The 23,264-nt window shown below is 38.0% G+C and overlaps 2 protein-coding genes across 6 annotated transcripts in view; one reads left to right on the forward strand and one right to left on the reverse strand.

The window, feature by feature from the left end:
* RCHY1 (ring finger and CHY zinc finger domain containing 1) overlaps positions 1-3,704 on the reverse strand; it is a 37,259-nt gene extending 33,555 nt beyond the window's left edge. For 2 of the 3 annotated variants that reach the window (XM_007998908.3, XM_007998907.3), the window contains exon 1: positions 3,496-3,704. In XM_007998908.3, coding sequence (XP_007997099.1) covers positions 3,496-3,585 — 90 coding nt within the window. In that variant the 5' untranslated portion in view covers positions 3,586-3,704. The remainder of the gene's footprint in view (positions 1-3,495) is intronic. The other variant, XM_007998909.3, reaches the window with a different exon arrangement.
* Positions 3,705-3,724: 20 nt separating this feature from the next.
* THAP6 (THAP domain containing 6) lies at positions 3,725-20,285 on the forward strand. 3 transcript variants are annotated; one of them, XM_007998905.3, is made up of 5 exons: positions 3,725-3,820; positions 4,727-4,826; positions 6,058-6,265; positions 10,235-10,360; positions 16,230-20,285. In XM_007998905.3, exons 2-5 carry the CDS (start codon positions 4,747-4,749, stop codon positions 16,482-16,484), a joined length of 669 nt encoding a protein of 222 aa, XP_007997096.1. In that variant the 5' UTR covers positions 3,725-3,820; positions 4,727-4,746; the 3' UTR covers positions 16,485-20,285. The 3 variants fall into 3 exon arrangements, with proteins under 3 accessions (XP_007997096.1, XP_007997097.1, XP_037844788.1); XM_007998906.3 differs by lacking the exon at positions 3,725-3,820 and adding an exon at positions 3,845-4,148; XM_037988860.2 differs by lacking the exon at positions 3,725-3,820 and adding an exon at positions 4,167-4,294.
* The last annotated feature ends 2,979 nt before the right edge of the window (positions 20,286-23,264 follow it).

Consider the following 23,264-nt stretch of genomic DNA (forward strand, 5'->3'; position numbering starts at 1 on the left):
CATATCACAAATTAAAAAGGATAGGCTTTTAAAATATTACTTCTTTTTAAAAGTAACAAACTCATTACTTGTTAACATAAATACATATTTTGATGAAAAATAACTATATTTTCCCCCCAAGCAGCTTAATTCTTGTATCTGCTTATGCATTCAAACAGTTGTGGCTGAAGTACAAGAAGAAACTCTGGCCTCACACAAATATGTACACTGGAAAAGAAAGGAGTATTTTAATAGCCTTTTTGGAGAATTATGGACATTATTCTCTGATATTACACTAGAACAACAACTCTTAAAGGGTAGTCGCAACATGAAATCTGAAACCATATCAATGAACTTTTCTTCCTTGGTTACATTTAAATTTATTGATCTATCTTGCACTTCAAATGGATGTTTTGCTCATGCATTGGTCATCTGGAAAATACCAGTTCAGTGAGTTATTTATATCTTCTAAATGTTCACACATTTAACATGTAATATCAAAAAATCATATTCATTAAAAGTCTTTAGGTATTGAAGAAAATCTCACCAAAAAAAGTCTTTTAAAAAGCTTCCAATCTCTCAAAAGCTAATAAAAGTTTTCCAAAATTCTAATTTTTGTGTGAAAGCTTGAATTTTATCACTGGCAACAAATACTGTCATTTTCATTTGTAGTGAGTCTCACTTTTCTCCTTTTTGAGAGAATGTCTGCCGAACAACCAAATGTGAATGACTACAGTTTTTTCAAGTAAAAAAGTTGTTCCATGAAAAAAAGCAACTAGTTCACTTTACAATCCAATTGCACAAGAGCTTTTCCTCAAGACAACCCACTAATTTCAGTTTGCAGAAGTGTTTGATCAAAACTTCTCATGTCATTGAACAGCATATTAAAAAGACATATATTCAAGGGTTGAAATTTGATTAAAATTAATGATTTTACTGCTTTATCAACATTTTTAAGAGAAGCTGGCTTTTTAAAAAAACTATAGGTGTAGTATAGTTCAGTGCCACTGTCTTGATTCAAGCTAAGGTACTAGCAGTACTAAACAGTGCTTTTCCACCATCAGTGCATGTGTCAACAGACTGAAAAAAAAACAAATATCTTAGTATTCACAGAAAGTAGTTTTGGCCTTGCAGACCCCCTGAAAGGACCTTGGGAATCCCCAGGGGTCCATTCACCACACTTTGAAAACCACTGCTACAGAACAACAGCGCACCCTCTCTGCATCTCAATTCCAAGCATGAAATTCTCTAACCATTAACTCCTCCCTAACTTACTCCAAGTCTCCCCTTGCAACACCCTAGTTCCCTTCTCTCTTCCTCTACACTCACGGATAACAATTCCAACCCTGGTTAAACCCTTTGACTTACATCAGAAGCAGCTGAATATCGCTAGAGAAAAAGCATCACCATCCTTGCTGGTTCATATGAAGTGGACACTTACTATCACGTTTCCCCAATCAATTCTGTCACTCTTCTAGAGTCTAAGACCTAAGATTTAGATGATCATTTCACTTCTCTGGCTTTAAAACTCTAACAACTCTTTCTTCCTTCTTAACACTCTGCTGATGACCTTATTTCACTATAAAAACAGTAAACATACTTCCTGCTGATAGGCCTGAAAAGAATACCCTCCTATAATCTCTATTAACTTACTTGCAAATATACCTCATCCTCTGCCTTCCGTTACGAAGAACTGACAGTCTATGTTTCTACGGCCGACTTCTTCACTTGTGCACTGGATTTCATACCCTTTGACTACTCAAGGAAAATGCCCTTAGTTTTCTCTCCCTCTCCTGCATTATAAAACGTTCTCACTCTATTGTATCATTTCCTAGAACATACAAACATGATGTAATAGTTCCTCTCTTAAAGAGGAAAAAATATGGTGCCACATCTCCCAGCAACCACACCTTATTATTTGCTCCCCTTTACGCAAAACCCCAAGAATAGCCTATAAGCGCTATTTTCAAATACGCTCCTCCCATTCTCTCTTAAATCCACTCGAATCCTGACCTCTCCACTAGAACTCTTCTTGTCAAGATCACCAGTGACCTCTTCCTTGCCAAATCCAAAGGGCAATTCTCAGTTATCTTACTCAAACAGCTGCATCTGACCTAGTTGACCACATCCTCCTTGAAATGCTTCACTTGGCCTCTGGTATTTAAGGGGTGGGGGACGGGGGGAGGGGGCGCAAAACCTGTTTGACACCCAGGGCGAAGTATCTTAGTGCTATGATACACAGATCTAGTTATGTGGTTTATGGGGGGCAGGCAAGATGTTAAATTCCGTTTTAGACCTCAAGTTTGAAACAGTGATAATACATCTCAGTAGAAATTGAATCATAAGAATAGCATTCAATTTCCTTACACAACATTTGGTGGCTGACCAACATTTTTAAGGAGCTTCATCCAGTGCAGTGGAGCAACGTTCATCAAGCCATGACCTACAGAAAAGGGTTTAGGATGCACGTAGAGGCCTGAGACTAGAACTTGCTTCTAATAATGAGGCAATGACCAGCAAGGCTGACTTGTGAAGTGAAAGGACAAAAAGTAATAACACTCAGATTGATAGTAATAGTCATGATATTAGTAATAGATGATAGATAGTAGTAATACATGATAGTAATAGTCATGGTGGTATATATTTACTACTCATTTACTTCAGGGAATGCACCCTGTTAAACACCATACATGCCCTTTAGTATATAATCCTCATACACTTTTATGAAACAGGTGCTATCATCTCCATTTTACACATGAGGTAAAGAGGAGCTAGCTAAAATCACAGTTATTAAAGAGGAGAGCTAAGATTTGGGGATAGGGTGGTTGAGGTTCCAAAGACCAAGTTTTCCAAGCGAAATTTTTGTACTGTTTCTTGCAAGTAAAATCCGGAAACTTCAATTGAATACGTGTCAATTTAAAACAAATACAGATTAAGAAGTTTTCTCAAAGTAACAATACAAGCTCATTAGGCACTTCCCTATACATAATTTTCTATTTAATGGCAATTACATGATTGTCTTCTTTTTTGGGACACACGTTTTTCCCTACATAGGTCAAACATACGCATTGCCTCTAAAATGAAGCTGGCAGGCTATAAAACTTTACTACAGGAGCTGAAATCGTATTCGGGTTCTCCACTTGTTTATTTCCATTATCTCCACTTCCATTATTTCATCACACACCTGAACGGAAAACCCAGTACAGGCCCGGGATTGCCTCAGTCTACTTTGGCAGCAAAAGACGAATAAGCCCACTGGCAAAGAGACCACTGTGCAAGCCTAATCTCTTCCCAAGAAAGAAGGGTTTTGCTTTCAACTTACGAAGCAGGTAGGAAAGGTGGGGCTTATCGCCTTGCCAAAAACGTTCTCCTCAAGAGGAACCCAATTCCAGGTGGAAAAGGTATCCTGAAAAGCAGGTTAACCTCAAACTTAAATCCAAGCCTAACCGGCTGCCCAGTCCGCCCCAGCCCAGCCCAGAGGAAGCTTGTCGGGGAAGAGCCCATAGAAGGCGTCACCTTCAGGAGACATCCTCTGTCATAGTGCTCGCAGCCCCGCTGCCCTCGCTCTTGACCGCTGGCGCCATCTTCCCGCGCCGTCGCCGCCATCTCCTCCACAGCCCCTCACATTCCACCGATCCTTCCCCCAGGATAAAAACCACGCCCAGAGAAGCTGCGCCTCTCTAGCACACCCCCTCCCAGCCCCAGCAGCCACCAGCGCCAATATGGCTCCTAGGCACGTGACACGGGGCAGACGGATTTCCGGTTCCCGGGGCCACGAGGCGGAAGCGAAGGCAGACGCAGTGTCCGTCGTTGACGTTAGTCGCAGTCTTCGCTGCTAACGGTAATAACTCTTAGGTTGCCTGTTTTTCCCCCCCATCGCTACCCGCCCAAATCTCAGGGCGTGGTTCGGCGCGAGGTGGGCGGCAGCGGCGCGGAGACGCCGGTTGGCGCCTGAGGAAAGGACGCTCACTAGGTGCATCGTTACCTGTGACGGACGGCCCCTCCCTCTCTCCCTTCGGTGGCGGGGAGCCTGGAGAAAGGGGCGGAGTTCGGCCCGGGCCTTGGGCTCAGCGGGTCCCGCACGCCGCTCCTGGACGCCAGGGCACTCGCTAGCACCTGGAAGTGCTTCTTGCTTCCTCCTTTTCCCGTTTACTTGCTGTTCATTCAAAGTATGTACTGACATTCACTGTTGGCAGTCACTAGCTAAACCGTAAGGACAAAAAGTAAGAAAAAATAGACACACTCCACCATGACCTCATGGAACTAAGACTGGTGGAGGAGGAAGACATTAATAAGAGCGATCACTGCAGTAAATGTAAGATTACAACTTGGAGAAGTGCTAGGAAGAAGTGTGTGTCCTGTGAGAGCTAATATTAGAGCAGCTCTGACAATCTGGGTGTCAGGGAAGGTTTCCCTAGGAAAGCGATGCAAGCTGAGGGCTGAAAGATGGGTAGGAATTAGTGTGCAAAAGACTTTGTGGCACAGAGAACGTGGTACCTGTCAGGTGGAAGGGAAATGTACAAGCCAACAAAATTGAAATCAGACTCGGGGTACATAGCTAAATATGTTTCTCCTTATTAAAAAGGCAAGACCCTGGAAAATGTTACAAGCAAAGTTGCAGGTGTTAGAGGAAGATACTTGTCTTTAGCTTTCTAACCTGATTTCATGTTTCCTAAAACACCGGGAAAGGGAAAATATTCCCCTTCAGCTTTCCAGTTACTGACTCAACATTCTGATTTTCTTTCAGTTCTGTTATGAGTTGCTAAAATGGTGAAATGCTGCTCCGCCATTGGATGTGCTTCTCGCTGCTTGCCAAATTCGAAGTTAAAAGGACTGACATTTCACGTGTAAGATTTTGCTGTAGTTAAGCCAAATACTTTAGCCATGTTATAAAAAGCAAAAGACAGTTCTACTTGTCTTCAATTTTGAACTTTAGTTCCCGAGTCCTTTTTAAATAACCTTTTTTTAAAATTTGAAGTGACAATGTGATACCTTTACATGTTTATAATTTAGTTTAAAAGTTTTAAGATACTTTAAGATATGAGAGACTGGTTTACAAAAAATACCGTAAGACTAACTTTTGCTAATATTATTACTTTGTATTTTATCATATCGCCAAAGAAATTCAATGTTGTTTACATGTAGTTTACAATCTGAATGCAGGAGCTTTACTCAAATATATTGCCGTTTCTATTTAGAAATAGATCAAGCATAGGTTATACCGAAAAAAATATAAATTACAAGTTCAGACCAAGGGATCTTTAGCTGTGTTGCAAATAAATCGAGATGATTTTAGTTTCATATTTTAGCCATTCTCCTGAGAGCCGTGAAAGAGTAAGTGAAAGAGTAATAAGATTTAATAATTGTTCACTTGTTAAAGGTTTATTTTGCTGCTTTTGTGCCAGGCACTGTGCTATGTGTTAGAGAAAGATCTCCTAGCTATTTGGTTAGATATAAAGAAATCAAAAAATGAGCATATATATATCCTACCTTATTTCAGAAAAATTTGAACCAGCTTGAAAATTGAATCAGATATGGCTATTGGCCTTCATATCTCTCAAAATAGCTCTGATCTCCAGAACTCCACACTCTGCAGCTATTCTCTGCATTCATTCACTAAGTATCTGTAGACCTGCTATGTACTAAATGCTGTACTAAGCAATTTTCTGATGCTGACAGAAGAATGGAATTACAAAGGGCCCTTTTTATCGAGGATAAATTGTGGATATCATTTCAGATAGGAAAAGGCCCAAGTGATAATTCTTTTATCATCTATAGATGAATAAATACTTTTAATTGTGGATCTCACTATAAGATGCTAAATATCCATTGAAATTTTTCGTCCTTATGAGAAAAATTAAAATGAGGGCCATATATCTGCAGCATGATTGGCAGAAAATCTGAATATTAAAATGAAAAGTTACCAAAGCATGAATTATGGTTTCCTAAATACTGTAATTCTCAAGACTAATAACAAACTAGTTAACGAATCAATTTAGTCGGTTGTATAAGACAGCTTTAATTCAATTATGTAGCAATAGTGTTTGATTTTAAAATATTTTTTGTATTTTTTTCTAGATTCCCCACAGATGAAAACATCAAAAGGAAATGGGTATTAGCAATGAAAAGACTTGATGTGAATGCAGCTGGCATTTGGGAGCCTAAAAAAGGAGATGTGTTGTGTTCGAGGCACTTTAAAAAGACAGATTTTGACAGAAGTGCTCCAAACATTAAACTGAAACCTGGAGTCATACCTTCTATCTTTGATTCTCCATATCACCTACAGGTTTGTTTATGAGATACTATTTACCATCATTGCTCACTTTTTTTTTTTTTTTTTTTTTTTTTTTTTTTTGAGATAGAGTCTCACTGTCACCCAGGCTGGAGTGCAGTGGCATGATCTCAGCTCACTGCAATCTCTGCCTCCCAGGTTTAAGCAATTCTCTGCCTCAGCCTCCCGAGAAGCTGGAATTACAGGCACCTGCCACCACACCTGGCTAATTTTTGTATTTTTAGTAGAGATGGGGTTTCACCCTCTTGGCCAGGCTGGTCTTCAACTCCTGACCTCGTGATCCACCTTCCTCGGCATCCCAAAGTGCTGGGATTACAGGCGTGAGCCACCGCGCCTGGCCATTGCTTACTTTTTATGATACTATTCACTGCTCTCGTTAACATTTTTATTGTTTGCTTATTCATTTGAAGTCTATTCTTGAAGTTTTAAATTTATAGACTGCATCTTCAACTTTTGTAATGTGTAGTAGGAGTGTTTTACCAGTAACCACTCATAAATATTTGTACATTACTAATGTTTGATGAAATGGACTGACTTTAGGAATTAGTATAACTCAAGATTTTTGTCTAAAAATTGAAGTTAACGTAAGAAGGTTGAATAAGGTTCCTTATTTTAAACAGGACTAAAATGAACATTATTGTAGCTGGCTTATATCCTTATTTCCTTGAACTAAATTCTGCAAATAAAATTGTTGGATCAAAGACTATATACAATCTTTAAAGATTTGCTTTTGATAAAGATCTTCCAAAGCCTCATAAGAAGGTTGAGCTGATGTTCTAAGTTGGCAATTCTTAACACTGGGGTAGAAGTCAAGAGCAGAACCACTAACAGGACTAAAGTACTTGTAAGAGCCACATACATTGAAGCATAAGTCTAGGTAGGATCAAAAGGAAGAAAACCAAAAAAGAGATACGAGCACAGGAGAAGAAAAGGTCAGGAAAAGAAAGAATAGTCAAATAAGTAAATGCTAATTGAATTCTGTGTTTTTTTTCTCAGTAATATTCCCATGGATTGGCTGCCTCACCCTCAGTATCTCTCTTGACTTTATATACCTAAAAGTGAATTTCCAGAACCTATAGATATTAATTGATTGATTCCAATGTGGAAAATTCAGGGAGAGCCTCCATTGAAAGGGATCTCCTTCCTGGCAGTTAAAAACAAGAGAAGTAGCCAGAAGCATACCCGCTCCCATGCAGTCCTGGTCACTTTCTGCAATTAGTCATATTGTAGAACCTGAGTGATCAGGTAGAGAATGCCTCACTTTCTTCCATACTAATAAATATACAGTATCTTGGGAAAGTTGCTCTAGGGCTTTTTGTTTTTTCCTACCACCAAGGTGTCATCTAGCTGTAATGTTAAGAGGACCTTAAGAAATACAGGCATAATAAATCAAGTAAACCATAAGTTACTAACTTTTAAAAAACTATTGATTTTCTTATAACAAATAAATTTTTCACTTTAGAAAATAAGATTATAGAAGCAAAAATAAAATAATCACATAATCCGTAGATAATACTGTGAACACTTTGATCTGTATCTTTGTAATTATTTATAAATATGCTTTATATAAATTCATCTATATTTATATAGATAATCTTCTGGAAATAGAATTACACGGTATACCTTTTCCTTTATTTGCTTTATTGGGTTTTTTCACATAGTGTTTACTGTGTGCCAGGCGCTATTCCAAGTACTTTACATTAATCTATTAACTCAGTCCTTGAAAGAACCATGTCAGGTAAGTACTATTATTTTCATTTTACCACTTGAGAAAACTGAGGCCCAGAGAACTAGAATGCCTTCTCCAGGGTCACACCGCTATTAAATGGCAGAGGCTAGATTTGATCCCAGGCATTTTGGCTTCAGAGTCTACTATTAACTACTACTCTCCATGACATTAAATATTTTCTTACAACCATAGCTTTCAAACTTTAGTCTACATAAGGATTATCCAGTGAGTTTGTTTAAAATACAAAATCCTACATCTTCCAGAGAATTAGATTCAGTAAGTTGGAGTGTACTTTCTAACATCCCAATCTGTTTGTGCTGCAGATCTATGGATCACATGTTTAAGAGAAACCTATATAGACCAACACTTTTTTAAACTAAACTTTATATTGAAGTAAAACATATTTATGGAAGAGTGCTTATAAGTGTACAAATCAATGTGTTTTCACAAAGTGGGTACACTCATGTCACTCCCCTCAGACCGAGATATAAAACATTACAGGTACCCCAGAAGCCTCCCTCACATGCTTTCCCAGTCACTACACTTGACTTTATATATACATGGAGTCCTGTCTACAGTATGTACTCTGGATTTTTTAGCTCAACATTTTGTGTGATTCATCCACATTGTAGCATGAGATACTGGTCCGTTTATCTTCTTTGCTGTATAGTATTGCGATGTACAAATAAACTAAGTTCTTCATTCTACTATTAATAAATGTTTGGGTGGTTTTTCACATTGGGGCTATTATAACTTGTGCAGCTCTGAACATTTTGGGGCACGTCTTTTGGTCCATTTATGTATACATCTCTATAGGGTATATATATGCTTCAATTAGAAGAGGAAATTACTAGGTCCTGGTGATGTGGATGTTCAGCTTGAATACATATTGCCATTATTTTCCAAAGTGCTTTTGCAAATTTATAGTCCCACCATCAGAGTATAAGAATTCCTTTGGTTCCATATCGTTGACAGTAGTTAGTGGTGTCAATTATATAGACCATATTTTACTGACCATATAGTAGTTGATCCTACATATGAACAATAGTATATGTAATCAGTCTTCAATATTTTGTATAGGCTGTCTTTCCTTATTTTAAACAGGACTAAAATGAACATTATTGTAGCGGGCTTATATCCTTATTTCCTTGAACTGAATTCTGCAAACAGAATTGTTGGATCAAAGACTATATACACTTTTTAAAGATTTGCTTTTGATAAAGATCTTCCAAAGCCTCATTAGAAAGCTTGCACCAATCTGTCACCCTACTAGCTATGCATAAGAATGTCTACCTACCCTAATCCTTGGTATAAGTGGTGTTTGTAAACTTTGCTAAAATTGATAGGCAAAATGGCATCTTATTGTTTTAATTCGTCTGTGAACACTCGTGCATGTCTACATTTTTTCATGGGTTTATTGGATAAATGTACTGTTTTGTGAGTTACTTATTCAGGCCCTCTTCTATTATCTTTTCCTATGCTGTTTTGTAAAAACACTGGATATCAAGGATACAAATCATGTAATGCCATCTACATTGCAGTTTCTTTTTTTTTCTCCCCTTTCTCCCACTTTCCTTCCCGGTTACTTTTTATTGTTTGTCTTCAGTTGTAGTTATGGCATAGGTTTATTTTTTTTGAAATTCAAGCTTTTTTCAATGTAGTCAATTCTGTATTTTCTCTTGTGTTATATGACATTAGCCTTCCTCCCCTTAAGATTATATAAATAATCTCTATATTTTTTCTACCACCTATAGTTTTCTTTTTTACATAAAATTTCAGTACATGGAATTTCATTGTGGTTTGTTATATATAAAGGATACAACTGCTTTTCCTAATTAGTTGATTTTTACGTGATTTGTGGCCTTATGTAGAATGCCACCTTTATCCTAAACGCATCTATCTACTTGATCTATTTCTAGGTTTTTCTGTCTAGTCCTAAAAAAGGAGCACACTATTTTAATTATTGTTACTGTGTATTATATTTTTAATAGCTTGTAGGGTGTATCTTCCTACACTCTTCCTTTTTAGGAAAATTTGTGTTTTCAGATGAACCTTAGAGTTGTTTTCAGGAAGTTCTTTTAAAATTATCTGAGTGGAATTTACTGACTTTTAAAAGCAATCTCCATGAAAACAAATGTGGTATTAACTTCACTGTACAAAGTTAAGAAGGAATAAAAATGTAACAAAGGACAAAAGTATCTCACTTGATGATTGTTATTAACTATTCTTAACAGGGGAAAAGAGAAAAACTTCATTGTAGAAAAAACTTCACCCTCAAAACCGTTCCAGCCACTAACTACAATCATCATCTTGTTGGTGCTTCCTCATGTATTAAAGAATTCCAATCCCAGTTCATTTTTGTAAGTAAATTACTTACTGAGCTCATGTTAATTCTTTTAAAATGAATATGTCCTCTCCATTAGAATCAAATTTTTCAGAATCCTAGCAAAATCTAGGGGTTAATATGTAATATCTACAAATAATATTACTTCCTAGAATCATTATAATTTGTATATATGCAACATCAAAAGAGAGTTAGTTAATCCTTTGCTTACATATGTAGTTCATTGAAGAAAGCTTTTTGCAAGGATATTTCTACCAAGGAAATAATTCTTCTCTCTAACTGCTGTAATTTCCATATGAAATACGTAATAAAATATAGCTATTTCTCTAAGTTTTCTCAGTCATACACATACAGAGTATTCAAGCTTGCATTTATTTATTCATCTCATTGCTTATACATGTTAGAGGCAGGCATGGAATCTAGATCTCTTTTACTATCTTGATTAACATGGCTTTATAATAATTTATTTTTGTGGCTACATAGTATGTGTGTATATATATAGGATACATGAGATATATTTAGGTATACAATACATGATAATCACATTAGGGTAAAAAGGGTATCCATCACATTAAGCATTTATCCTTTATGTTACAGAAAAAATCCAATTATACTTTTAGTTATTTTTAAATATACGATAAATTATTTATTTTTAAATATATGATAAATTATTGTTGGCTATCGTCACCCCGTTGGACTATCAAATACTAGATCTTATTCAGTCTGCCTAACTATATTTCTGTACCTATTAACCATCCCCACTTCCCCCCATCCCACTACCCTTCCCCACCTCTCATAACCATCATTTTACTCTCCTATCTCTGTGGGTTCAATTGTTTTGATTTTTAGGTCCTGCAAATAAGTGAGAATATATAATGTTTGTCTTTCTGTGCCTGTCTTATTTTTATCCATGTTGTTGCAGATGTCTAAATCTCATTTTTTTAGTGACTCAGTAGTACTCCATGGTGTTTAAGCACCACATTTCTTTATCCATTCATCTGTTGATGGACACTTAGGTTGCTTCCAAATATCGGCTATTGTGAACGGTCTGCAACAAACATGGGAGTGCAGATATCCCTTTGATACACTGGTTTCCTTTCTTTGGGGTATACACCCAGCAGTGGGATTGCTGGATCATACAGTAGCTCTATTTTACTTTTTTGAGGAACTTCCAAACTGTTCTCCATAGTGGTTGTACTAATTTATCCCAACAGTGGACAGGGTTCCTTTTTCTCCACATCCTTGCCATCATTTGTTGTTGCCTGTTTTAGGTATAAAAGCCATTTTAACTGGCATGAGTTATTTTGTCATTGTAGATTTGATTTGTGTTTCTCTGATGATCAGTGATAATGAGTTCCTTTTCATATGCCTGTTAGCCATTCGTATGTCTTCTTTTGAAAAATGTGTATTCAGATGTTTTGCCCAATGTTTAATCAAATTTTTAGATTTCTTTCCTGTTGAGTTTTTCGAGCCCATTATATATTCTGGTTATCAATCCCTTGCCAGATGGATAGTTTACAAACGTTTTGTCCCATTCTGTGGGTTGTCCCTTCACTTTGTTGATTGTTTCCTTTGCCGTGCGGAAGCTTTTTAACTTGATGTGATCTCATTTGTCCGTTTTGCTTTGGTTGCCTGTGCTTGTGGGATATTACTCAAGAAATCTTTAGGCCGGGTGTGGTGGCTCATGCCTGTAATCCCAGCACTTTGGGAGGCCAAGGTGAGTAGATTGCTTGAGCTCAAGAGTTCGAGACCAGCCTGGGAAACATGGTGAAACCCCATCTTTACCAAAAATACAAAAAAATTAGCTGGAGGTGGTGGCATATGCCTATAGTCCTAGCTGCTCAGGACGCTGAGTGGCAGGATCACTTGAGCCCAGGAGATCAAGGCTGCAATGAGCTTGATCGCACCCACTGTACTCCAGCCTGGGCAACAAAGTGAGAACCTGTCTCAAAAAAAAAAAAGAAATCTTAGCCCAGACTAATGTCCTGGAGAGTTTCCCCAATGTTTTCTTGTAGTCGTTTCATAGTTTGAGGTCTTAGATTTAATTCTTTAATCCATTTTGATTTGATTTTTGTATATTGTAAGAAGTAGGGGTCTAGTTTAGTGTTTCTGCATGTGGATATCCAGTTTTTCCAGCACCATTTATTGAAGAGACTGTCTTTTCCCCAGTTTATGTTCTTGGCACCTTTGTTGAAAGTGAGTTCAGTGTAGGTGTGTGGATTTGTTTCTGAGTTTTTCTGTTTCTGTTTTCTGTTCCATTGGTCTGCGTGTCTGTGTTTAGGTTTATGGCATCTTTAACTTATCACAGGCTATGTTAAAGTATTATTTCCCTTATATACAAAAATCTTATATACTTTCATTTTTCCTTTCTCAATCTTTGTGCTATTGCTGTCAAGCATTTCACTTCTACATATGCTATAGACTCCACACCATATTGTTGTGATTTTTGTTTAAACAGTAAATTATTCTTTAAAGATATTTGGATAATAAGAAAAAATCTGATATTATCCATGTAGGTGCCATTTCCAGAGCTTTTCTTTCCTTTGTGTCTGTCCATATTTCCACCTGTTATCATTTTGCCTGCAGGACTTATTTTAACATTTCCTATAGGGCAACTATGCTGGTGATGAATTCTTTTAATGTTTCTATTTCTTAAAAAGTTTAAGCTTCACTTTTGAAAGATATTTTTACTAGGTAATCAAATTCTAGGTTAACAGTTTTGGGGGCTGGGGCAGTTGTTTTTGGTACTTTTGAAGATGTTGCCCTACTGTATTCTTACATGCACCATTTCTTTTTTTCCCCCCCAATTAATTTTATCTATCTGTACTATAGTACTCATCACTGTATATTATTTTACTATTATCTTCTTTTTTTATTATTATTATTATACTTTAAGTTTTAGGGTACATGTGCATAACGTGCAGGTTTGTTACATATGTATACTTGTGCCATGTTGGTGTGCTGCACCCATCAACTCATCATTTACATCAGGTATAACTCCCAATGCAATCCCTCCCCCCTCCCCCCTCCCCCCTCCCCATGATAGGCCCCGGTGTGTGATGTTCCCCTTCCCGAGTCCAAGTGATCTCATTGTTCAGTTCCCACCTATGAGTGAGAACATGCGGTGTTTGGTTTTCTGTTCTTGCAATTGTTTGCTGAGAATGATGGTTTCCAGCTGTGCATCCATGTCCCTACAAAGGACACAAACTCATCCTTTTTTATGGCTGCATAGTATTCCATTGTGTATATGACATGCACCATTTCTAATGAAAAATTTAATTAGGCCGGGCGTGGTAGCTCAATCCTGTAATCCCAGCACTTTGGGAGGCCAAGACAGGTGGATCACAAGGTCAGGAGATCAAGACCATCCTGGCTAACACGGTGAAACCCCCTCTCTACTAAAAAATACAAAAAACTAGCCAGGCGAGGTGGTGGGCGCCTGTAGTCCCAGCTACTCGGGAGGCTGAGGCAGGAGAATGGCGTAAACCCGGGAGACAGAGCTTCCAGTGAGCTGAGATCCGGCCACTCACTGCACTCCAGCCTGGGCGACAGAGCGAGACTCCATCTCAAAAAAGAAAAAAAGAAAAATTTAATTAATATCATACTCACCTTTATTCTCTGTACCTAATACTTCTTTTTTTCTTTGCTTTTAAGAATTTGTCTGTTTTTTAAAATTTTTTATTTATTTTTGGAGACAGGATTTTACTCTGTCACCCAGGCTAGAGTGCAGTGGCACACTTACGACTCACTGCAGCCTCAACCTCCCAGGCTCAAGCAATCCTCCCACCTCAGCCTCCTGAGTAGCTGAGACTTACAGGCGTGTGCCACCATGCCGGACTAATTTTTATTTGTTTTTGTAGAGACCAGATTTCCCCATGTTGCCCAGGCTGGTCTCAAACTCCTAAGCTCAGGCAATCTCCCTGCCTCAGCCTCCCAAAGTGCTAGGCCAGGCATGAGCCACTGCTGGACAAGAATTTTTGGTTTTTCTACTGCTTTTGCCTAATCTGATGGTGATATGCCTTGGTTTCATTTTCTTCATATTTCTTGTGATTAAGATTTGTTGAGCTTTTTCATTTATCAGTTTATAGTTTTTATCAAACTTGGAAAAATTTTGGCCATGATTTCTTCAAATATTTCTTTCTATCCCAATTTGTCCTCTTCTTCAGGAATTCTAATTACATGTATATTGGGCCGTCTGAAATTGTGCAACAGGCTGCTGATGCTTTATTTTTTTTCTATCTCCATTTCTCTCTGTAGTCTATACTGGATAGTTTCTGTTGCTATAACTTTCTATTCATGAAATCTTTTATTCTGAAATGTTAAATTTCAAAAAATACACTGCCATTCTCTCCAGTGTATTTTTTTACCTCACACATCATAGTTATCTGTAGATATTCTATTAGAGTCTTTTTAATATATTTTATGTACTTAACTTTTTGAATAGATGGAGTACAATTTTAACAACTTTCTTAATTATATTGTCTGCTAATTCTAACATTTGTATCAGTTCCAGCTTGGTTTCCATTGATTGATTTATCTCTTATTATGACTAATGTTTTCCTGCTTATTTGCATGCCTGGTAAATTTTGCATGCCATGAATTTTGAGTTTTAATTTGCCAGATGCTAGATATTTTTGTATCATGTTTTCTTGAGCATTGTTCTGGGGTACAGTTAGAAACTGTTCGACCCTTTCAGATTTTACTTTGTTTGACAAGACCATTTTGTATACTTAATGTCCATGAACCATGACATTTTCGAGTCCGGCTAGCGGGAATAATGGCTATGCCCCATGAGCACAGGGCACTCCTAATCTCTGGTTGTTCTTTCCTCAGCCTTGAGTAGTTTCCTCACGTTCATGTGCTGATCTTACTCCATGGAATACTCAAGGTGGAGCCTCTGAAGATCGCAAGTTTTTTCTGTGCAGCTCTCATCTGTCTAGTACTTTGTCCTGTGAACTGTAGCCACCTTGGTTTCCCTGGATGTTTTGCACTACCTCCTCAACTCAGTCTGCTAAGCTCTGCCTGGGTTTCCCTTCCTTGCCCTGAGGCCTAGAAACTCTCATGCAGTTAGCTGGAGCAGGCTTAGGTCTTACCTCTTTGTTTCCCATCTGTCCACAATACTGCTGTCCTTGCCAAATATCCATTATCTTAAAAGCTATTTTTTTCTGTCTTTTAGCCTAGTGTTGGTTCTTTGAGTTAGGGGTCAATCCAGTCTCTATTACTTCATCTTGGCTGGAAATAAAAGTCTTCTCTGCTAATTTTAATATTAAATAACAACTTTTCAAGATTATTTTATAGTACCTTTATAAGCTATGTCAGTGTTATTTTCCCTATTTTCAAATGAAAAAGGAATAAAAGCATACCCAACAAATTTAAGCATAACCATAGTAAACACTGAGAGGAGTTGTCTCTTAAAAATTCCAAAACCAGAGTCCTGTCTAAATCCCCAACACCCAGCCTGAGAACCTGCTGCAGTACTCCTTTCCCGTCATATCTTATCAAATGCAGTAGCCATCCAATAAGTAACCCAGCTAAAAATATAAATTTGTTTGATAGGTAAAAATTAAACTTAGCAGCACCACATTGAAGGAACAAAAGCTGTAAAGTCATTGCAAGTGTCATGCTATTCATAGAGATAAGTGCTTCCCATCCATAATATTCTGCAGTCCTTGTGTATGCCTGGCCTTAGTAAAAGAAGGGAGGCCTTTAGCACCCTAAATATTGCTTCTACCCCCATCTTCTTCCTGTGTTCCTTAACCTCTAAATATCACCAACTTAAAGATGTTCTCTAAGCATTGTAAATGAAGAAACAGCTCAGACCTAGTTACAAGCTTTTATCCAACTACATGTCTGTCTGATTAATAACTTGGTGTTTATATTTTTAGGAACATAGCTACAGTGTAATGGATAGTCCAAAGAAACTTAAACATAAATTAGATCATGTGATCGGCGAGCTAGAGGATACGAAGGAAAGTCTACGGAATGTTTTAAACCGAGAAAAACGTTTTCAAAAATCATTGAGGAAGACAATCAGGGAATTAAAGGATGAATGTCTGATCAGCCAAGAAACAGCAAATAGACTGGACGCTTTCTGTTGGGAGTGTTGTCAGGAGAGCATAGAACAGGACTATATTGCATGAAATAATTTCATGTTGTGTTCTACCTAAAATTGTCATTGGTACAAATTTTTATAAAATCTCATTTATCATCACTAAATGATATCCATCATTTAAAGTGCTGCTTTGGATTCTCTGGAGCATTATGCATTATAGTTGTTATCCAAAGACTTTTTTGAAAATATGCAGAAATTTGTGGTAATTATGTGTTTGTGTGACTTGTGACAATTATGTTTTATAGACCTACACTAGTGCCAGGTCACTACTGTAAGATGTTAAAATCTCAAGAAAATTTCACAGAGCTAAAGAAATGATGTCAAATTAGTCACATTAAACTATAGTAGAAGGAATTGGACACTTCTCCAGCAACATCAGATTTTTGGCTTCAAAGGAGTACCTTTACTTACATGTGCTTTATGGTAAGTACATTGAATTTTACTTTAAATGCATTTTACTACAAAGCACAATTCATTAATAATACATATCCATCTTGGATTCAATCCAAGGTGCTTTAGCTATCAGTAATACCAAAGGATCTTTTTACAAGGCTTCCTGTGGTATTGACTCTGAGAATAACACATGGTGAAGATATGTTGGCTTTTAAAATTGTTCAGAGCCAATTTAAGAAGGCCCCTCGTGAAGTCTCAGTTTTCAGTACAGTACATCATTCCTCCTCACTAGGAGCACTTTGATGTAAACCAGAATAGCTTTAAAAGACAAAAAGGGTCATATATCTGATTTTTAAATGGTTAGTTGCTCTGACAGGTCTGAACACTTTGCTTCATGACTAATTCATCATAAAGGTATATCTTCAAAATCTGAATGCCAGTACTAGCTCTATACTTTTAATACTGCTTTGTATTTTATATATAAAGTAGTATTGCTGACATTTTTTAAAAATACAAAATATAAAAGAAACCATTAAAAATTAATAATTGTGGCTTTTCCAGTTGAAATAGGAATTAGAGAGAAGGGATTAGAATATTTTAATTAGGGAAGTAGATTATTGTCCAAGGGCTTTTATTTAGAGAAATGAGTAATTAAAATAGCAGCTTTAGAATAGCTTCTTACTGAATATGCAAAGGAATAATTCCTTGTTATTTCCTAATTGATCCAAGTCTCATAAATTTAGCTTTTGTCGTAATTCCTTACCCAAAACAACTGAAATTAAGAGTCATAAATACTGTGGGTTAGAATAAAAAGCATTTGCCAAAGCAACACTCTACTTAGAAGCATGTGTACATACATGAACCCTATTCAAAAGTCCATGCTGTAGCAGTTAGAATTTGAGTATCAGCCATTTCACTGTAGTAACAAAAATTGAATTACATTTTGTGCTCATTTGTTTATTGTAATTTTATTTTTGTTACATTAATATTAGTTAAGATATGGTCACTTGAATTTTTTGTATTTAAGAATTTTCTGTTTTAATGCATGTTACACTTTTATGTAGGATTCCAAACCTTCCCTCTAAACGGGATTTAACCCACATCTGCAAGATCAGCGTTACGCTAAGAGGAAATCACTGAGGCCATATCTTTTTACAACCTGAAAAAAAAGTAGTAAAAAGGTAGTTAAAAAAGGCCAAGTGGTGGCTCATACCTGTAATCCTAGCACTTTGGGAGACCAAGGCAGACAGATCACTTGAGATCAGGAGTTCGAAACCAGCCTGGCCAACATGGTGAAACCTCATCTCTACTAAAAATACAAAAAAAAATTAGCCAGGTGTGGTGGCACAGTCCTGTAATCCCAGCTACTTGGGAGAACGGAGGCAGGAGAATTGCTTGAACCCGGGAGGCAGAGGTTGCAGTGAGCCAAGATCACGCCATTGCACACTCCAGCCTAAGCAACAGAGCGAGACTCCGTCTCAAAAAAAAAAGAAAAAAAAACTTTCATTAATTACCCATTATTTATTTTAGTTACCTAATTTTGAGTTCATAAATGAACACCCTAATGGAAAGTTTGGATATGATCTTAGGTTTTATGGAGATGTTTTCAATAGAGATTATTTTTCCCTCACCCTATTTGTGAGTATATAAATTAAAGTAAGTCAGTGGACAGTGGAGAAAAATAAGAGGGTAGATCCAAACACAGTATGTCTAAATTCTGGCACTCTACTGGCTGCTTAGAATACACCAAACCTGGAAGACCTTTCCAAGAGTAAAATCCCAGTCTGCCACTATCAAAATTGCCACAGTCACTTTTACTACTTGCGTTCATAGTAGACTCAGCACTTCTTTTTCACTGGACCTAGTATAACTGAGAAATAAATAACTGTGTGCAAAATATTGGTATCGTTAAGGACCCAGAGCTGCCCATTTTCTCTTTATTCTAATAGGAAAATAATTACTGATAGAAATCTGAGATTCAAAATAGGGTCCTCCCTGCTGCTGCAAACAATTACCTAAGCACAGTATGTATCTTAGTCCTCTGTTCCCAGAGATTCCAACCTAGCCCAGGAAAGAACTGTGCTGTATAAAGCAAAACCCAAGTCATCCCCCTCCAGAAGTTTCTCTGGCAGCCAAGGCTGACCCTAAGGGTTCCACTTTGCTTTAAAAGCTAGGAGTGGCCTCTAGAGCCAGGAACACATTAATACAACAGTTCAACCTCAGTACCAAGTCAGGTCTGAAGCTCTTGATATGTGGAATTTTTCTTTATATCAAGTTCAAATTTCTAGAAATAGACTTTGGTTGCTAATGATAATTAATTTATACCATAGTCTGTAATTTGAGAAAAGGTGAAATGTATTAAATATATATTTAGTTTTAATAAAAAGATAAAATTATTACAGAAATAATTGATAGAAAATCTATTATTTATTTGAAAAATAAAACATTTTCTCCAGTAATGTGTTATGTGGTTTTATACATTGAGTTATTCAATAAAACGGGCAGAGAAAAATGGAGAGTACATACATAGAGGTTTTGCTCTAATTTCTCCTCCACAATAACTCTAATATGGGGTCTGCAAGGTTACATGACCCACATAGCAGGCCAGCTTTCAGCACAACATGGACCTACCATAGAACCCTTTTCTGCTTTGGCCATCACTCAAAACTGTCAGATTTGATGTCATCTAGTATATAGAGGAGAGCAGCATTCCTAGGTGTGAAATATGTTGCCTTTAGAACCCAAAGAGGCCCGTCAGGCATTGTGCTTTCTTCTTCATAGTGGAACATACAAGTCGTAATAACTTGTCTCTTACTTTAGGGGGGATGTCTTAGCATGCCCTGGATCACTGGATACTTCTCCCTCAAAATTTTATTGATGTTTTAGGCCCCTGAATTTCCTAAGTTTTATCTCACCCTCTGGAGCACATGTGCCTTATCAAGGCCTCCAATTAACTAGTCCTCCCATTGGATTAACATAATCCATCAGTAGAGTGAACTAAGTGATTTTCCATAAAATGTCTGTCTGGTCTAGACTTCTTTCAATTATAACAGAAGCAAGATCATTAACATATAAGCCTTGGGGACAAGACCATATATGTATACTGTCATTTTTTCCATGTGAATATGGGCTGTTCCTGATCCTTTTCTCTAATAGGGATGGAAACCATGCACCCAATGGTTGTATGGCATCTACCCATAGACATGTTAATCTGCTCTGACAAAGATGCCACATCTGACACAGCAGCTGTAATCAGGGCTACTAGTTGGTTGAATTTTCCTTAGTCCAACTGTCATCTTGCAGGATCTGTCTAAATTTTGCAGGGGCCAGAATAGTGAATTGAATGAAGAGAGATGGTGGAGGCCACCATTTATGTCTATCTTATATGTCTGTAAAGGTAGCACTTTAGTGAGCCCCACAGAAAACTCTGAAACTGGGGTAGTACACAAAAATGAGTTAACATAGGCATGAGAATGCTGTCCTTGGAAAGGCCTGCAAGGTTGCAAGGTTAGTTCTTGAGTGGCATCTGGAAATTTGGATTTGGGGAGGGCTCCCACCATTCCCTATCTGCTAAGAGTAGTTCACTGTGCCAGACTGTTTGTACAGACAATGTGGTTTATGTGGAACACCTACTTTCCTTCTGGGTGTCTGGATTTGAGAATCTGTTAGGTAAAAGGGACCTGTGTGACCAGCCGCAAATAAAACTTTGAACATTAAATCTTTAATGAGCTTCCCTGGTAGACAACATGTGTATTGTCACAGTTCAGTGCTATAAGACTTAAATGTGTCCTGTGTGATTACACTGAGGAAGGACTCAGAAGCTACACCTGGTTTCCTCTAGACTTTTTACCATGTGCCTTTTCCCTTAGCTGATTGTACTGCTGCTTTGTATCCTTTTGCTATAATCATAACCTTATGTACGACTATATGCCGAATTCTGTGAGTCCTTCTAGTGAATCATGAAACTTGTGCGTGCTCTTGGGGACCTCAACACAGATGTCCTTCCAAACTTGTCCTGAGTTAGGGCAAAGAAGCTATATTAGTCCGTTTTCACGCTGCTGATAAAGACATACCCAAGACTGGGCAATTTACAAAAGAAAGAAGTTTAATGGACTTATAGTTCCACATGGCTGGGGAGGCCTCAGAATCATGGCAGAAGGCAAGGAGAAGCAAGTCACATCTTACATGGATGGTGGCAGGCAAAAAGAGCTTCTGCAGAGAAACTCCCAATTTTTTTTTTTTTTTTTTCAAACCAGCGGATCTCATGAGACCCATTCACTATCACCAGAATGGCATGCGAAAGACCCGCCTCCGTGATTCAGTCATCCCCCACTGGATCCCTCCCACAACACATGGGAATTATGGGAGCTACAAGATGAGATTTGGATGGGGACACTCTGTAATCTAATGCTCTCAGTAATGAAGAATTAGTGATATGTCAACCAACTTCAGAGTAAAACTGCTCTAGCATGTCCCTCTAGTTATGAAAAGATGCATTTCCCAAAGATCTGTTGTATGTCGGAGACTTACTATGGTATTAACCATAGTTAACATAATAATATATGTTAACTTACTGTGGTGCTTACTTTAGTACTAAGTACTAAGGTACTTTTGTACCTTTTGCGTTAGATTCAGTGTAAACTGGGTAAAGATGGAAAATCAGACATGAGCTGGTATAATACCAGGCAGTCTACAAAACTATCGAGACATCTAAAACAGTACCTTTCTGTACATTGCAGTCTATCTGGGTACCTACATCACACCTGACAAATTTCTCTGTCCTAGCTCCACTTCTATTGATTGTATACCCTTAACATCTCTCAGAGACAGCCCCTTTCCCACTCAATCTCTAGGACCATTTCCTTGGTTTAAGCTGTTATTTCTTAACTTGATTGCTGCAGGAAACTCTTTGGTCTCCCAGTCTCCAGTCTATCTCCAGAGGAGTTTTTCTAAAATGCATATATCAATAATTACTTTAATCACAAGTGATCTAAAAATCCCAATTAAAAGGCAGGGATTGTGAGACTGGATTAAAAAGCAAAGCCCAGGCTGGGCACGCCTGTAATCCCAGCACTTTGGGAGGCCGAGGTAGATGGATCACCTGAGGTCAGGAGTTCAAGACCAGCCTCACCAACATGGAGAAACACCGTCTCTACTAAAAATACAAAATTAGCCAGGTGTGGTGGTGCATGCCTGTAATCCCAGCTACTTGGGAGGCTGAGACAGGAGAATCGCTTGAACCTGGGAGGCAGAGGTTGTGGTGAGCCAAGATCACGCCATTGCACTTCAGCCTGGGCAACGAGCAAAACTCCATCTAAAAAAAAAAAGAGAGAGAAGTCCAATCATATGCTGGATACAGACAGTTACTTTATTTTTTAATTTATTTTATTTAGTTAGTTATTTAGACAGGGTTTCGCCCTGTCTCCCAAACTGGAGTGCAGTGGCATGATCACATCTCACTACAACCTCCACCTCCTGGGCTCAAGCAATCCTCCCACTTCAGCCTGCCAAGTATCTGGGACTACAGGTGCACACTACCATGCCTAGCTAATTTTTGTATTTTTTGTAGAGACAAGGTTTCACCATGTTGCCCAGGCTGGTCTTGAACTCCTGGGCTCAAGCAATCTGCCCACCTCGGCTTCCCAAAGTGCTGGGATTACAGGTGTGAGCCACTGCACCTGGCCGCAGCTAGTTTACAAAGAATCCAGTAGGTTAAAGGATAGAAAAAGATATCCCTGTGATAACACTAATCAAAAGAAAGTTGGGGTAATAATAGACAAAATAGATTTCAGAGCAAAGTATATAAACAGGGAAAATGAGGGTTGTTTCATAATGATGAAAGGGTCAATTAAGAGGATATACAGTCCTAGTATTTATGCACCTAATTAGAAAGCTTAAAATTCATATGCAAAAACTTGCAGAATTACAAGAAGAAATAGATAAATTTATACAACAGTTGTCAAAAAATATATATATGAGTATGGTCAGAGCTGAAAATAGTCCTGGAGGGAGAGGACCATGGTCTCAGAAATCTAGGGGGGCAAAACTAATGAGGACTGTGAAAGAATAGTGCCCCCTGCAAAGATGTCCGGGTCCTAACCCCTAGAACCTGTGAATATCACTAATGTGATTTGGCTCAGTGTCCCCACCCAAATCTCATATTGAATCATACTCCCATAATTCCCATGTGTTGTGGGAGAGACCCGGTGGGAGAAAATTGAATCATGGGAGCGGTTTCCCCCATACTGTTCTTATGGTGGTGAATAAGTCTCAAAGGAGCTGATGGTTTGATAAAGGGAAACCCGTTTCGATTGGTTCTCATTCTCTCTCTTTGCTTGCCACCATCCACTTAAGATGTGACTTTCTCCTCCTTGCATTCTGCCATGATTGTGAGGCCTCCCCTGCCACGTGGAAC

The sequence above is a fragment of the Chlorocebus sabaeus genome, chromosome 7 (assembly GCF_047675955.1).
Source record: "Chlorocebus sabaeus isolate Y175 chromosome 7, mChlSab1.0.hap1, whole genome shotgun sequence".
NCBI classification, from domain to species: domain Eukaryota; kingdom Metazoa; phylum Chordata; class Mammalia; order Primates; family Cercopithecidae; genus Chlorocebus; species Chlorocebus sabaeus.

Excerpts from the sequence above, each read along its gene's own strand:
- THAP6 (XM_007998905.3), top strand. The coding sequence starts at position 4,747 with ATGGTGAAATGCTGCTCCGCCATTGGATGTGCTTCTCGCTGCTTGCCA. Across the intron at positions 4,827-6,057 it reads AAAGGACTGACATTTCACGT|ATTCCCCACAGATGAAAACA; the intron begins GTAAGATTTTGC and ends ATTTTTTTCTAG. Across the intron at positions 10,361-16,229 it reads TCCAATCCCAGTTCATTTTT|GAACATAGCTACAGTGTAAT; the intron begins GTAAGTAAATTA and ends TTATATTTTTAG.